We start from the raw sequence: 17,659 nt of genomic DNA on the forward strand, positions 1-17,659 counted from the left end.
GAGGGTGCACTTTGTGGTATTGTTTTATTTAACTGCACTTTATTGAAAGCTGTTTTTCTACCTTTGCATACAAAGAAACATCTTACAATATAATGTATTCAATTACAACAGCCTGATAAATTACTTTTCAGTTTGAATCAGTTAAAATGATGAAAGATTATGGTTTTGCAAAGATGATGTTTAGCGTTCTTTTATATTTGGATCTTTATAGAAAACATGCCCTCCATGGATACTAAACCTCAAAAATGTTTTCCCCAGACAGGCACTTTTAAATAAAGCCTGAGGAGGTGGTTCTGAATAGCAAAGAAAAAAGTCTTGTGTGTGTGTGTTCTAGAAATCACTTCTGGCTTAATCAGCCCTGCAATGTGACCAAAGATACAGACGATTTCACTTTGTCTGACATAGATAGACATTTGCTCTTAACAATTGTGTTTTTTATTATTATTTTTTGGGTATTTTCAGCCTTTATTTTGATAGGGCAGCAGAAGACATGAAAGGTGAGAGAGAGGGGGGAATGACATGCAGCAAAGGGCCACAGGTCGGAGTCGAACCCGGGCCTGCTGCGTCGAGGAGTAAACCGTTAAAAACTGGCGCCCGCTCTACCAACTGAGCTATCCGGGCGCCCTTAACAATTATGTTTTTCATGGAACAATACACTTTAGGTCTCAGCCCATATTCAGACCTTTGAAGGTATAGCAAGTGATGTTAATCCAATACGCCTTTTGTCAAAGTCAGCTAGCTCTCTATTTGTCCTGAAAAAAAATCCGGTGTTTATACACAGCCCTGGCTGTGTAAATGGAAAACAAACAGAAAGGAGTGCACGAGCCACAAAATGCTATTCCAGCCAATCGGCGACAGGCGCAGTTAATGTTAGGGGGGAGGCAGCATGAGAATGTGCCGGCCGGCCAATAGTTATCTGTCTGTGAATCTGGGTGGCTGAGCTTCTAAATAGAGGGAGGTTGTATTTGTTTGGCAGTTCAAATATCAACATTATTTGCGCAGCATCGCTTATTGCACCTTTTAAGTTTATCAGATTAAACGTATATGTGTCCATGCATAAGACTGTTGGTACGCGCAGGTAAAAAGGTAAATTGGCATCAGAAGTTCATCAGAAACAATTGGTTTTCTATAACAGGCAGAAACTGGGACATCTGTCCTTTAGTGCTACCATCCTAATCAAATACATTTTATCTGCGCGAGGAATTATGGTTCTGATTGACTTAGCAGTGCTTGCAAAGTGGTTGTCCGACATATTACTTAATTTACAGAGCCAACCAATACGATAGTATTCTCCATATTGGGAGTTTAAGTTTAAGGAAGATAATATGATGTTAAACTACAAAACAACAATACCTGGAGAGCATACAATAAAAAATGGCTGACTTCCAGTATAAGGATCTTGTACAGAAGCAGCGGAAAGCTATGAAAAATATGTCACTGAAGCAAGAAAGAGAGAAAAGACAGGGAGAAAAGACTTCTTTGAGATCTTTCTAGTAAATGAAAGAAGTGGGGGGGCAAATACGAGGAAGCCAGGAGGAGTAAGCAGGCCTTCCAGACAGCTTCATGCCAGTTATCAAGAATCCAAGAAGAGCCGGTTTTTGAGCTCTTTTTTTATTTTCAGATATCCTGGAAAGCGGGAGATATTTGTTTGGAGGGCAAATTTGTTCTGTTCCAGTGTGCAACCGCATAGCTATATAACCTCACACAAACACATTCAACCTGATATCCAACCCTGTGATCATGCTGTGGCTGCACAGGGACATGAATCACACCAGCATTGCTGGTGGTAATACATTATTCACATCCTGATTGGCTCACCCAGAAGCTGCGTCATGTTGCTGTGAGTCATGTTTGTTCATTTGTCAGTACTATTACATCATTATTCTATGTTTTTTGTATTTGGTTTAAGGCAAAAAAAAACAAATGCTGTTTGAAACCAGCATTTCACTGCTCAGGTTATTCATGATCAAACTCCATCAAAAGCACTGTGATGGTTCTGTATGGGTTAATAAGAAGATGCTATTAGCCTTGCTAAACCATCGGATAATAATCATATATACAAATAAAAAATAAGGATGCTGTTTATTCCGGTTGCAGACGCAGTGCAGACGCACTTTAATAAAATCCCCATTTCTTCTTCTCCCTACCAGCTCTTATGGAAGCAGGCTCAGTCATTCCCACTGTTTCCCCCTCTGGGCGAGATGGAGAGCCACATGTTCGAGTGTGTCAACCAGGCAGCTGTGCACGAAGAACTGGAGGACGAAACTCGCAGGCTGTGCGATGTTCGCCCCTTCCTGCCAGTCCTCAAGCTGGTGACGCGTAGCTGCGGCCGAGCAGAGCGCCTGCTGGACTCCAAAATCGGTGTGCTCATTGGCAAGGGTAAGACAGCATCACTATTAAGACTTTCCCTCAATTTAAAGATGCAGACTATCATACAAGCTCTCACACACATTACTCCCTCCCTGATTGATTCGCAACCATTCCCAATGAAGAAAGGCACTTAAGAGTTGGTAAGTGCAACAGTAAATCTTTTCTGCACACACAACAAGCACCTCCTCCAGAAGGCTAAGTATCTCTGCTACTCAGCACATTCACCGCAGACATCTGCAGCTGGCTCCTATTAGCGGCCCTGCTGTCTGATAGAGAAGCGTGAGGATTGACTGGACGTGCTCCTGTCATGTCTTCCATCACCTGTCACTTTGTATTATCTCTGGTGAAGATTAGGCCTATAGAGAAGCAGAGGGGATCGATCAGTACTGTAAAAAACAAAATGACCAGTCCTCTGAAGTAATTAAGCATTTGTCGTAACTCAGACTGTTTATTCATGCATGAGAGGGAAAAAAAAGACTTTCTAACTTGACCCAAAAGATCTTAAGCTAGACTTGTATATCTATATCATGTATCCCAGCAATACAGTAGCTATTATTGTTGCGATTAGTTGATCGATAGATTACTCTGCAAGTATTTTGAACTGATGCATCATTTTTTTTTTCAAACAAACATTTCATTTCATCAAACATTTGCTGGTTCCACCTACTTAAATTTAAAGATTTGTTGTTTTTCTTTGTTTCTGGAATACATCTCTTTAAGCTCCACATGCATTTTTCACTATTTTCTGACATTTTAAAGACAAAACCATTCGTAGATTAATCAAGAAAATAATCGGCAGATTAATCAATAATGAAAATAATTATTTGCCGCAGCCCTACTTGAGATAGTTGCATGAAGTTATGGTACATGCATGCACGCAACTACATGCACACTAAATACATATGTATGTTATGAAATCACACATGACCCAAAGTCACACACAAACACACACATGCAGGTCTTATTTTCATTGAGATATCTAGGATTATGGAAGTCCTTAGGTCCCAACAGACCTCTTCAGAGGAAGAAAGGCAAAGAGGGAGAGAAGAGCCACTGAGTCTAATTGAAGGAGACTCAGACGATATTGATATTCTCCCCTCCTGGCTCCTCTTTGGTATGACATGATCTTGTAAAGGCTTTTGTCAGAGTAAAGTGGTGTTTTCAAAAAGAACCCCACAGGCACGTCTGGATAGTCACACACACACACACACACACACACACACACACACACCACACACCCCCAACCTCGTGCTGAGCGCAGTAACAAACTATTCCACACGCACACGGCCAACCATGTTTTTTTTCCTCTTGAAGAAATACAGTCACACGAAGCGGCTTGCACACTCACACAATTCTTTGAATGCTGAGGGTCATATGGATAAATGGCTTGAAATGTCAACATGTTGTTTTCATTACCAAGAGACTATTGTGCAGCACCCTTACGATAAAAATACAGAGACAAAAGCTCTACGGGGAGCGGAGAGATAAAGCATGATCAACCGAACAGCAGTTCATACCTCTGGCATTTGGTACCACTGTGAATATTAGGAGGATCTGCTTTAATCCCATGAGAGTCTGCTGCTTGTAATCCCTTTTACACATTCAGTGCTCCTAGATTCATATGTCTGGCATTAGTCCGTATTTTATTATATTGAGTCCTCATAACATTAAGACTTCTTCTCAAGGCATATTATTAGAGATATTGTTACAAATCAAATCATGATGTATCCTACTTTACACCCCCAGGTCTCCATGAACTCGATGCCATAAATGACCAGGAGGTGAAGGACTTTCGCTGTAAGATGTTTCGTCTCAGTGAAGAGCGGATGCAACAAGTCCAGATGATGACATGTACAGAGTGGCTGCAGGCCTGCTTCTCCCCACAGCTGGAGCCCCTGGCAGGGACGGCTATCACCGATGGGCTCAATGAACGGCCAGCTGACCTGAAAGTCATAATCCACTTCGACCAGTCTCAAGTGAGAGTCTGTAGTCTAGTGCTGGAAAATCATTAAAAACAAATAGACTTTTTGGTGATGTAATGGCAAACTGTGGACTGTTGAATCTAGGTCCTCTAACAACTCTCTACCCTTAGCAAGAATTTAAAGCTAAGCAAAATATGTATTTCCATAGACAAGGTCACCAACATTACAGCGCAGTGTATTGTGTCCACAAATGTACATAAAATTCCATTTTGTAACATAAATAAGAAAGCCTTCACCAGTTGACAATAGGCAACAAAGTTAAATCACTTAGGTTACCACTGTAGACTATTCAAACACAAAGTCCGTCCTTGTTGACGGACTGATACATTTAAACATTTTTTGCCTTTAATTCTATCATTAATTTCTCCTTGATTGCATTCAAAGGAACGCTTACACAAGCACCCTGCATCAGAAAATCCAAGAACCAAATCTTGTAGACATAAAATATACTATATTTATATAGTTAAATGTATACTACTTCTCTTAGAGCTCAGGGATACTTGAGGTTGTATCTGTTTCCCTTACAGTAAATTGTACAAACACAATAAACTCTTTCAATGAATTAATTAAACATAATAGATCTCTATTATGTTGCTTAATGACGTTTAGTTTAATATTACGGTAAATGGCGCTTGGATAGATTACATTATGCCGGCATAATGTAATCTATCCAAGCGCCAGGGATATTGTACTTCTTGGTAGACAGCTAGCAGTTACTAAGAATAATGGCTAATTTATGTATTTGTCTGTATTCATTTGAGACATAATTGTTCTAATTGAATTAGAGAAGACCAATTGATAAACCCATTAGTCAAACCCATAACGTGCTGCCTGCGTACATAATGAAGTAAGAATAACAGTGTGACTTACTGCACCACTACAGCAGACAAAACCACCTTGTTGAGTAGCAAAAGTAGCCATGTGACTCCACCAGCGCAGGCACACACACACACACACACACACACACACACACACACACACGCTGTAGCACAGCCTCTTGTTCTGCTCACAGTTGGCAGCTCCACAAAAGTCATGTGACTGAGCCCAACTAGCAAGTCATGTGACAACACTAAGTGGGTCAAAACCATCAGTAAAATGATGACATCCTCCCGGACACACACACACACACGCCCACGCGCACACACACACACTAGCATGGCAGCTCAAGGGACTAAGAACTGATTTAAAATGAACCTTTCTTTCCCTCTCCTTCTCTGAAATTTCTGACTATCTACTTCCATCTGTCTTTGTCTCTTTGCTTCTGTTATAGAAATAATATTTAATTATAAAACAGATGGTTTTGTCCCTCCAGACCTGTGTACAGTATATCAGCTTTGATCAACATCGCAGACACATGCACAAAGACAGGCCATCTGTGCTACTGTGCTCAGGTGGACTTTGGCAGGAAGTCTTATTTGGGAGGTCAGACACAATAAACCACATTATAGACAGGAAGTGTGGTGTGTGTGTAGGTTATTGTTCTAAAGTGAATATGACCAAGGTTCAGTGGGAGGCTTGCTTTTAGTTTTGATAGTTAAATATCATTAATGGACTCAGTGGTTAACCCTGGTCTTGTTCTCTTAGTCCCATCATTCATTCATATCATTCAACTCTTATCTAACTTCAACTTCTAAATAATGTTGCAAACATGTTAAAACAAAGTAGTAAAATGCTAAAGTACTTTCAGGATATCTCAGTGCTGTTGGTTTTGTAATTCCACCACAATGTAGCAATGACCTTTTGGTGTTAATTATTAATGGATGACATTTTTTATTAAACCTCCAGGAAATTATAATTCCATCTTAGGTATCAGGTCAGTACGGAGCTATAAATAGGATGAAGCCATGAGCCTCAGTTCATTTTTTTTAGTTGCTCTTCTAATGACAAGGCGTGTGTGTGTGTGCGTGCGTGCGTGTGGGGCCCTGTCCCTGTCATGTTCATGTCCATCAATCTCTTATTCTCTCTTTCTTTTTCTCTATTCATCTCATCTTGACATTTATCTACAAACAGCTGTGTATGTATGTACGTAAAGTGGTGAAGATCATGTTACACTCTCTTATAACAATCTTAACATTCCTCTTCACTATCTTATATGATCCAGCAGCAAGGCAGGGTTGGAAATTAGCACACGCCAACATTGAGCATTGATTTCACAAAAAGTACACCAAAAAATAAATAGTGTTTTAGGAACATGTATTTGAACACTGGTACTTTAATCAATCTCTCTGTCTCTGTTTTCCTGTCTTGTCTCGCAGGACTCAGCCAGTCTGAAGGTGCCATCATCCTGCATCCCGTCTGACCTGATGGAGCTGGCCGTGAAGAAGTGGCTGACCACCCACGGGCCTGAGGAGGAGGTGTGGCTGGGTCAGTACATACTGAGGGTCAGCCACTGTCTGGAGTTCCTCTGTGGAGAACAGCCCCTGATTCAGTACAAGGTCAGTGGCTACATAGTAGACTCAGTGAGGTGTCTATCAGGGACTGACGTAGATGTGTCACTTCATGTCCAGAAATAGCGGAGATTGGCCTTCATAAAAAGCGATTAGCTTTTTTTTATTGTTGTATTCTTAATATCTACAGCATGGTTAGCACAACTGCTATAATTAGTGTGACAATTATAGCCTGAAAAACCTGTTTTGTGATTCCAAGAAGAGGCGTTGTCAGGTCCGACAGGGGACAGTTTAGGTATAAACTACAATTGATAGGCTGATGGCTCAACAATAATATTTTTGGGGAGATATGGATGATGGACTGTGTGTTTACAGTATGCATGTTTATGTGTAGCTTAATTTTTAGAAAACTTTGTTTCAGAAAAGATTTAGGCAACTGGCTACATGTGCATCAGGCACATAAAACCAAATCAATCCTCAGTCAGCTCATGTGAGATGCTGGCACTTGCTTTGTTAATAACTCCCTATAAATGGAGTGAGAAAACTTTGAAAAGCCATCATTCTCTTTGCTATTCATATATTTAAGCTTTATTCCTATTTACACATTTTTCAGAACCATGCACATAAATCACATAAATCAAAATTGTAAATGTAAGTTATCTGGTTAGTTTTCAGTTGCAGTGAAAGAGTTATAAACTAAACACAAAAAAGGCACCAAGCATAAAAAGCAGCAATATTACAATTTTCTGCAGGAAGCACAGTATGATGGATGGGACAAAACAGGCAAAGCATACATTAGCATGCTGGCAAGCAACTGTTGTAAACAGAGAGATAGGCAAATAACCCGTGCACTGACTTGCAACAACATGTGCAAGTGGCACGGTAACTGGCCAATGAAATGATGATCATTATAGCGTTTCAAGCGGGCTCTAAATCAAACACAACTAAGCCACACAGCCAACGGATGGGACACAGCGTTCCACAATATAAAATATTGCAACCCCTTTTCGATACAATATTGCGCAACGTGATATTGCGATAACGATTTTGAGTCAATATATCATGCACCCCTAGTATTTTAATTTTTTTTTAGTAAAGTAATTTTTTTTTTAATCAATTATATGCTATACCAAAGTAAATGAAATGGAATGGGTTCCTGCCTGTGTCTGCTGACAAGCTGTGCATACGTTTCACTTATTTTGCCTTGTTTATGTCTCTGTCCTAAAAGTACTTGACTGATTCTTTTTGTAAATCCACTCTTATTTCTGATACAGCGATGCTTTTGGACACTTTACTGTTAATGCTTGTGCCTCACATTGCAGTGTCCTGATTGAAGTGAACAAAATTAAAGTTAAACTTTTAACACACAGCACAGCCACACAAAAAATGATCTAGCTTTTTACGTGTCCGCTTAAATATGCACATAGCTAACCATATTTCCTGTCCTGTCTCGTTTGCAGTACATCCGCACATGCATGCAAGCCAAGGAGTCTCCACACCTTACCCTGGTCCACACCAGCACCGTCAAGGGCATGTTCGACAAGGAAATCTCCGCCATCAGAGCTGTGGTTTCCCGCAAGTCCTCCAACCCACCTTTACCACTACCTCCCAAAAGAAGGGTTCCCACGGTTAGTTCAGTAATGTGTGTGGATGTGAGAATGACTTAACTTGTCACTTCTGTGTTGTGGGGATCTTGTCTATTCAACATCCGCTGCTGTTTTCAGAGAAACTGTACTTATCTAACAGCCACATTTGCTGGTCAACTGATATTTTTGAGTCTCTAGAAACTAAAGTGAGCTCAAACTTTTTTTTAATTTCCGCATGTTGTAATTCTATTCATATACTATTATTAATGTGGTTGAATTCATTTTCAATCACTGATGTATGTAACTTAAGTGTGGAAATCTGATCGCTGATTATTTAGGACTAAAACTGAGGGGGGGAAATGCACATATGAAAATGTACTCTCACTTAAAGTAATGGTTCGGAGTAATTCACCCTAGGGTCCTTTGCACCATGACCTCGAGCCAAACACCCCCCCAGAAGCTTTTTTCACCTGGGTCTAACATTGGGAGAGTTAGCTAGAGTAGCGTTATCAGCTGAATAGCTTAGGCGCGGGTAGACGGACCCACGTTTTATATCTACGAAATATCCCCCTACTACTATAATGCCAGAAATGATACCAAACGTCTACAAGTAGTACAAATAGGTTATGCACTCATAAAGCGATGGATTGGAAAGTTAGTAAGTACACCAGAAGTTTATGTAAATAACACTTGCCTACTGGCTTCTGCTCTCTGCTGTTGTTGCGCGGGCGAGTGCTTAGGACCGCCTACCAAATTACAACGAAAAGAGATGCAACAAAAATATTTTTTTATTTAATTTTTTTTTTTAAGTAAGTGCTGTAGTATAACTAGCAGGAGACAAGTAATAATTGAGGTATAGTTTTGTGACATTACCTTATTTAATCATTGAATTAATAAATATATTTGTTGTAACTCTTTTCGGTGTAGTAATTTGGAGACGGCCCTAGCACTAAGTCTAACTACTGAGTAGCAGCAGCAGCAACAGAGAGCTGAAGAGAGCAAGGTGTTCACTTTCTGGTGTACTTACAAACTTCTCAATCCATTTTGAGTACATAATCTATTTGTACTACTAGTAGACGTTTGGTATCATTTCTGGCATTAATTAGTGGGTAACAAAGAAACAAAAGCCGTGGGTCCGTTCCCTGGCGTAAGCTACTCAGCTGACTAACTTATACCTAACTCCCCAATGTTTAGTGTTAACTTGGGTAATGTTACTAATATCCACCAGTGTTTACAGAGAAGTGCTCTTGTTTTACCAAAATAGTAAAGGTTCCACAGATGATTGATTCACCTGCACTGAACGAGGCAGGTGTGGAGGATTTCCAAGTAAACATGTACTTGGCAGCTGCCACCTGTCTTTTGTGAGCCAGTGTTCTGAGTGCGTTGGAGCAAGCCTCTGCACACTGCCCTGCCAGCATTTGTCACGTTGTCAGAAAACATGGCAAGCTCCAGGTGCACAGTGACATCACTCCTCGATGTGTGCATTCACATTTTTAATTGTCGGGCCAGTGTTTCCTTTAGGATTTTTTTTTTAGCAGTGGGTGCAGGTCCGAACAGCCACGTGCAATTTAGCTAGCAGGTGAAGAAAACACGAAAATCACCAGTTAACTTAATTTAAATTCTTAAGACCAGGCTTAAATGAACTGACAACAGAAGTTATACGACTTACAGTTCTCAAGGACGTACACACATGATCTCAACTGGCTTATCATCCGGACAGCGTCTCTTTTTCCTTTCTCCCTTTTTCTGCCGAGTGACCGCGCTATTCTCTGACATGCACTCTAACAATGCAGCCCTATTTCTGATAAGGGGGGGGGCGCAGAAATGTTGCCGTGGGGGGCCGCCACGGTCAAATCAACATAGAGGAAACACTGTGGGCTGAATTTAATTGGATAATAAATAATGTGTGGGTTGGAAAGTCTGTAAATATCGCAGGTGTGAAACATTATATGAAACTTAACTCTATTATATTATCACATATAATCATAACCGCATTAGAACAGTTATTTCTATACCTTGTTCTTACTGTTCCCGCCTTTATGATTAAACATTTTGTTGGTTTACAGGAAAAACAGCCACTTGTTTCACCTTCCACTTCCAAATTTTTTGGATGAGTACATATATATTCACTGAACGATATGACTTATGGAATTACAGTGTCAGTCATTGTGTATCATGATTTATGATAAATTCAGGCATACTGTAAAAACAATGTAGTCCAGATGGCCCCATAAAGCCCTGGATAAATGAAAATAATATCCAGAAAATTGGTTAGAGATGAAACAAAGACTTACTTTCATTATTAATCAATTAGTTCTTTAGTCTTTAAAATGTCCCTAAATTTCAAACCTAAAGATATTCAATTAATACGATGGTCACAGAGAGAAACAGGAAACGTAGAGGGCGGAGGGGGGGCGTGACATGCAACACATGTCCCCGGCTGGGAAAGGAACCGTTGACGTTGCCATTGTGTCCTACGTGCTGTAATACTAACATTAGCCTAGACCACAAGTGTGTCAGATGCGTTTTTTACTTGCTCGTCTTACGCAACAGATGTGCTCTCATTTTGATCTATGCAGCTGTCTGCACCGGCTCATACTACTACTATTACATTACTAGAATTTACTTTATATTTTAAGGTTTTATCATTATTTTATCCTTTTTAATTACGAAACCTTTATCATATTAACTTTATGTTCTTATTATCTGACCTTGATTTTTTTGTTTCTGATGGCATGTTTTTTCCTTAATTGCTTTTGTTATTTATTTATTTATTTATTTATTCTGTATTGTGTAATCATTGTCTTAATGTGATAAGCATTTTGGAAAACGTTTATTTTTTTCGTCCTCTCTCAAATGTTTTTTTTTTTTTTTTATCAGAGCCTATAGGATTATGAGGGGGAAATATTGTTTAGTGTCAAAGGAGAACTGCAAACTGCTCAGAAAGTTTGGCTGCTCCTTTGCTGCTCGATGCTTTTAAATGCTCGGACCAGACAGAACCGCTACAGACAGTTGCTTCAGGGTCGCGTGAACTACTGTAACACCCTGCCTTTTCTGGTGAATATCTCTTCTGTTAGCTGCTTGCTTAAAAATTCACCTGCCACGGCATTAACTGGACTTATAAACAAGATCATGTTACACCAATTCTGGTATGTCTGTAGTGATTACCTATTCTAGCAATTTACTGATCTGTGAGCTTTTAATAGCCAGCATGGCCGTTTCTTTATGTCATATCTCCAACTTTCTATTTCCCTCTGTTTCTGAGATCCTCTGATGATTTTCTTCCAAGATCTGTGTTTAGACACAAAGAGGAAAGAGCCTCTGCAATTAGGATTCCTGGTCTGCTGTTCTTTTTTTTTTTTTTTTTTTTTAAAGCACCAATTTTAGGATCTTTTCCGTGATATGATTTCTTTCTTGGTTTTGGCTATCCGACTTTAATTTGATTGTGTATTTCTAATGCTGTATTTTATTTGTCATTTTGTATAGCACTTTGTAACTGTTAAAAGTGCTTTACAAATAATCGGTATAGCAGTATAATGCCATGGAGGCAGATTGGAGAAGACCGAAGCAGACCGAGATTCTGGTCAGACTGTAGTAAGCTTACCGTAGAAGTATGGATGACTGTGACAGGAAGTGAGATTTATTTTCAGGACAGGAACCTGTTTATTGGATTCTGTTGTTTCTGCAGGAAACGTGAGTGACAGTTGGTCAAAAAACAGCATGAGTAGAGAACAGAAGGACGGGGTGTTTTTGTGAGGACACAGTACACAGAGCTCTTGTTTCTGCCTGTATATTAGTATCTGACAAGAGGAAAATTACACACACTGTCATGCTCACACAAACACTAAACACATCCACACACAAAGTCAGAGGCAGCAAACAGCAGGAAGTGTGCTAGTTAGTCATGTTCATAGACATTAGGTGTCATGTGATGCTGTTTTTCCTGCTGACTGCTGACCCTCGCAAATCCACTTGGCTTGACTTCAGAATGACCTGCCTGACCTCACCACTGTGTGTGTGTGTGTGTGTGTGTGTGTGTGTGTGTGTGTGTGTGTGTGTGTGTGTGTGTGTGTGCAAAGAAGCACTCTGTTGTGGAGTACATATTTTTACAGTAAATAATGCTAATACTGCTCCCTCATTGCAAGTCTCTCTTTCGTTTCTCACCTTCCCTCTGCAGCAATTACAGAAGTGTGTGTGGGACGTGTCAAGCCCGTTTAAGATAGTCCTAGTAAATGGCAACAAGGTGAACGCGGAGGAGACTGCCAAGGTGAATTCTTGCTTTGTCCCCATCCATAAAACAATCCTTTGTATTCATATTATGTCATTGCACACACCAAAATCCTGCATGCACAATAGTTCACATTGGCAGTAGTATCACACAGCTAAAATGATGTCGCTTTGGTGGTGTGAAGATGTCATGAAAGATTTTAACCCCCCCCACCCACCCACACTCACCAAGCCTTCCCATGTACCCAGGTCCAGGTTAGGGCGGGGCTCTTCCACGGCACGGAGCTGCTGTGCAAGCCGGCGGTGAGCAGTGAGAGCAGCGGACGCTCTGACCACACGTGGAAAGACAGCACGCTGGAGTTTGACCTCTCCGTCTGTGACCTGCCGCGCATGACCCGCCTCTGCTTTGCCATCTATGCCGTCATGGACAAAGTCAAAAAGCAGAAGTCTACCAAAAATGCTCACATAAACAAGTACCAGACCATTCGCAAAGCGGGGAAAGTGGTAAGAAAGAGGCTTGTATGTGAACCTACACTGGTCAAACAACAGCCTAAAAAGTAATATAAGCGTCTTCAATTTCCACACATCTTTATTAAATCACTGACTAACGATTAATTTCACTATTTCTCTCTGTGTGATCCAGCACTACCCTATAGCTTGGGTCAACACTATGGTGTTTGACTACAAAGGGCAGCTGAAGACCGGAGACATCATCCTGCACTGCTGGTCTTCCTTTCCTGGTATATCTTTTATATCTACTAATAAAATTAAACTAGTAAAATTACTTCTCCAGTGATTGCAACCATGCAGTAAATGCATGTCATTTAATGTGTATCTTTGTGTGTCTCACATAGATGAACTTGAAGAGATGCTGAACCCCATAGGAACCATTCAGACCAACCCGTACACTGAGAACGCTACAGCCCTGCACATCCACTTCCCAGAGTACTCGTCGCACTCCATCGTCTTCCCTCCCTTCGACAAGGTCAGAAGGCTGACAGTCCCCCTTATAGTAACATACTTTTTGCCAGCATTAAGACATGTCAGTAAGCTTACATTTATAGGTAATTCAAATGAACAAACACTCATGCACTCAAACATTTAACATTTAAAATCAATTGCAACATTATGGCACAAATCTTTTTATTTATTTTTCAGCTCCTACTACGTGAGCCCCGTCTCTGTGCGTAACGTAGAGTGTTCCCTGCATGTCTCTTCAACATGTAATGCTAAAAAGCCAATTCCCATAACTATTAGATCTTGGTAGAAGCGTGCTGCACGCTTATTGGCCCAATGACGCTGATGAGATTTGCTAGACTGGGTAAACCCGATCTGCCGGCGATTCGATTTCTCCCTGCAGCTCAGGCTGGAAACCTGTACACTTATCTATCCTGCCTCCGTTACAATTTTGCGGGGACCAATCACGAACTGGCTTATCCACCTGAGGCCTGTACTACGAAGCAGGATTTGGCGTTAACGAGAGAGAGAGAGAGAGGCGCTCATATAAGTTAAAACATTTAGAGACGGACAACCCCGTTTACATTCCCTGATGGTTTTTTTTATGAAATATATATATTTTAATGGGAGGGAATTACATATCGGCTTATTGAACCGTGTGTTGCCAATACGCACATCGGTTTGAATTATGTTTTTAGATTTTTTTATTTGCTCTCACGATCGCTTCCCACTGCCAGGGTTGCAACTGAAATAATAGGCTAAAGCAACGACCGTTTATGGAAAGCACAAGTGTAATTATGGTCTGGTCTTGGTCCTGACTGATGGGGAAGTGATATTGATAAGAGTTGTGATTTACGCATTTACAGCGTCGGCTATTTTTGTTTTTTTTGCCAGCTTTCCTCCTGTTTTAGGAAGCAGCGACTTTATGGCATTTTGCCTGTAAAACCAAGTCTGTGTTCTTCATATTTATGTAAAATTATAATTTGCTCTTCTTATATAAAACATGCGGCTCTGGTGGATGTTTGCGATTGGTCGTGGTGCGCAAATACCGCCTCTTTTATGTGAACGCGCGCGCCGCTGGATTGGGAGACCCTGGGTTGACTGAACTAGTTGTTAACCAGCGTCGTGACACCGGTTATGCGGGACCGTGGTTGTTAGGGTTAGTGAAGCCGGATAACTGAAATAAATCCAGGGCATGTTGATCTTGATTCGTGGTACAGGCCTCTGGTGCGCTATTGGCGGGTTTAACACAATGACGACAGAGAAGCAACCAAGCAGCTTCTTATTTACATTCAACATAGCGGCCACCGAAGCGCAGCAACCCGTTGATGCCGCTGTCGCTGCTACGTCACCCAGATCGTTGGTCTGATTGGTTGAAGGACTATCCAATTGAACTATGAACTATGCCCGTGGATCACGCCTCTTGTGCAGTAGAAAATACAGAGCAGACTAATGTTCAGTCTTAAAAGATTGAGCTTGGTCTGGTGATAGCCAGACTAGAGATTTACTCCTGAGGTATTGAAATTTGGTATAGAACGATGAGGAATTTTTCGATACTTTAGAGGCAATTCGGTCGGTGTCTAACAAGTATTGAATTCGGTACCCAGCCCCACTGCCATGATTGTACGATACTTAAATATACTTACTATACTGAGATGATGAACTTAGATGATTGGATGAGACCATGTGGCCTTTTTTAAAGACTTGACTGCAGTTGAATTTGTCATTGCAGTGCCTTAGTGCTCTTCTCTGAAATGGTGTCTGTTAGCATGAGAGGATCAGGAGCTGCTCGACCTGCCTAATGCGCTGTATCAATGTGCGTGTTCACTCATACGTTACTCACTTACTTATTTGCAGATACTGGAAAAAGCTGCAGAGATCGCCGGAGCAAGTGACTGCGTACCTATGGTGAGTTAATGTACAGTAGGAGATAATTGTGTGGACATGCATATATATATATATATGTGTGTGTGCATTCAGAAAACATACAAGGGGAGACCAGGTAAAAATAAAGTGACATATTTGTTTCAAGTTGGCCTGTAACAAATGCTGCATCATTTATCTGTCTCTCCCCCTCACACACACTCTTAACAGACACACACCACCAGTATAGTATAATCTTGCACTGCTAGTTTCCCTGGAAACCCATTGTTATCACTTTGGCAGGGTGTAGCTGCAAAAATAGTTGCAGCTACAGAACTAGAGACTTTTATCAGGTTACTTGTATGTGTTCCTGTCTCACAGCCCCTCAACTAAAAACCCACTCCTGGCCGTGTTACAGCAGGTTACGTAATCCTGTTATGTAGAGGACCCCTTTGTGTGTGTGTGTGTGTGTGTGTGTGTGTGTGTGTTTGTGTTATTTTGCATTAGTCTGCATTGATATTTAGAATCAATTCATCCTTGGTTTGTGAATTGAGATGAATTACATTCAAGGCATTTGAGTCGAAATTGCTGGACACTTTGATACACTCCTGCCATCTTGTGGTTTTTTACAGTCACTGCTCAACATCATTTTCTTATTTCCTTTCACGTCCTGACTCTTCTTTTTCCAATTTTCCTTCATCCTCCTTTCACCCTTTCTCTCCTCTCCGTGTTCTTCATCTTCTCCTTCTCTAACTCTCCAACCCAACGGACCATTCTTCCTTCCTCATTACTTCTCTCAGGGCCGTGGGGGTAAGAAGTTCCACATAGAGCTGAAGGAGATCATGGAGCGTGACCCGCTTTCTCAGCTGTGCGAAAACGAGAAGGATTTGATCTGGACACTACGCTACGACTGTAGAGAGAATTTCCCCCAGTCGCTGCCCAAGCTGCTACTCTCCGTCAAGTGGAGCAAACATGAGGACATGGCCCAGGTTAGCCATTGTGTCCACCATTCATGCATTTTAATAGGACTAAGTTGGATCTTTTCGATGTACATTGCATATATGACACTAAAAGTAGTTTCCTGTTTTTTTTAACATGGTTAAAGCTTATAAAAACATAGACAGTACCAGTCAAAACTTTGGACACACTTTCCCATTCGAGTGAATGAGAAAGCGTGTCCTAACGTTTGACTGGTACTGTATATAATATCTCTATATCAGTTTGCAGCTTGAAAAATGATATGGCAAAAATTATGATATTATTTTGTTCAATGTCAACATGATGTTATACATGCATCTTCACTGTATTAAAAATCTTAAATTGACAGCAAAATACCAGATTTTACCGGATAACATTTTTTTCAAACATTGTTAAATATAACAAAAAATTGGGTGTAGTAATAAACCAACTGCTCTACGTAGAGATTGCGTGGTTTTAATCACACCTGCATGTTTGTGGAGAGAGACTGCTGTTGCCTCCAGCCAGTACTGTTAAAAACAAAAAAGCATAGACCTGTCAGTCACACCACGCATGACACAAACACCTGTGACAGACAGGCATGGGAGCTTCAGTGCACCATCTAAACATAAAGTGTTCATTCCACTACTAAAATATGTTTACAGAAAAGATAACCGTGATCACAATTATTATAACTGTAAGATTAATTGTGCAGCCATGTGGGTGATCCCAAGGCTAATCAAATTTTATAGTAAAGGTTTTATTTACTTAGCTATGGAAGGACTATATCTATTTTTTAACTGATTAAACGTGTCTGTCTGTCTGTCTGTCTGTCTCAGCTCCAGGCCCTGCTTCAGATCTGGCCCAAACTGAGTCCCAGAGATGCTCTGGAGCTTCTGGACTTTAACTACCCTGACCAGTATGTCAGAGAATATGCTGTGGGCTGTCTGCGTGATATGAGGTAAACCTATGTATCTACTCACACATAGATTTTGATATAATAAAGTGTCCTTTTCTTTATCTCATGTTTAAGCTTCTACTTTCATATATCATGCGCTGCAATCTAGTACACTTGGTTACATTTCCTTGCTGTTTTATTTTATTATAAATTACATATGTATGTGTGAATTATGGTCTGTCAATAGTGCTGTGTGTTGTCTCTTTTCCTGAAGAGAGAGACAGGCACATGATCATTACAAATTCAAACTAAAAGTTTGAAAGGTAAAAGGTAGAAAACAGACTTTCAGAAAACCTCCTCTTACAATTTTCTCTCTCTCTCTCTCTCTCTCTCTCTCTCTCTCTCTCTCTCTCTCTCTCTCTCTCTCCCCAT

The 17,659-nt window shown here is 40.6% G+C and overlaps 1 protein-coding gene across 1 annotated transcript in view; it reads left to right on the forward strand.

Annotated features, from left to right (window-relative positions):
* Positions 1-17,659, forward strand: part of pik3cb (phosphatidylinositol-4,5-bisphosphate 3-kinase, catalytic subunit beta) — a 61,334-nt gene that overhangs the window by 35,147 nt on the left and 8,528 nt on the right. The window contains exons 4-14 of the mRNA XM_039819155.1: positions 2,151-2,379; positions 4,117-4,346; positions 6,608-6,787; positions 8,200-8,367; positions 12,503-12,592; positions 12,802-13,056; positions 13,196-13,292; positions 13,407-13,537; positions 15,367-15,417; positions 16,173-16,361; positions 17,169-17,290. Coding sequence (XP_039675089.1) covers positions 2,151-2,379; positions 4,117-4,346; positions 6,608-6,787; positions 8,200-8,367; positions 12,503-12,592; positions 12,802-13,056; positions 13,196-13,292; positions 13,407-13,537; positions 15,367-15,417; positions 16,173-16,361; positions 17,169-17,290 — 1,742 coding nt within the window. The remainder of the gene's footprint in view (positions 1-2,150; positions 2,380-4,116; positions 4,347-6,607; positions 6,788-8,199; positions 8,368-12,502; positions 12,593-12,801; positions 13,057-13,195; positions 13,293-13,406; positions 13,538-15,366; positions 15,418-16,172; positions 16,362-17,168; positions 17,291-17,659) is intronic.

This window comes from Perca fluviatilis, chromosome 2 (assembly GCF_010015445.1).
Source record: "Perca fluviatilis chromosome 2, GENO_Pfluv_1.0, whole genome shotgun sequence".
NCBI classification, from domain to species: domain Eukaryota; kingdom Metazoa; phylum Chordata; class Actinopteri; order Perciformes; family Percidae; genus Perca; species Perca fluviatilis.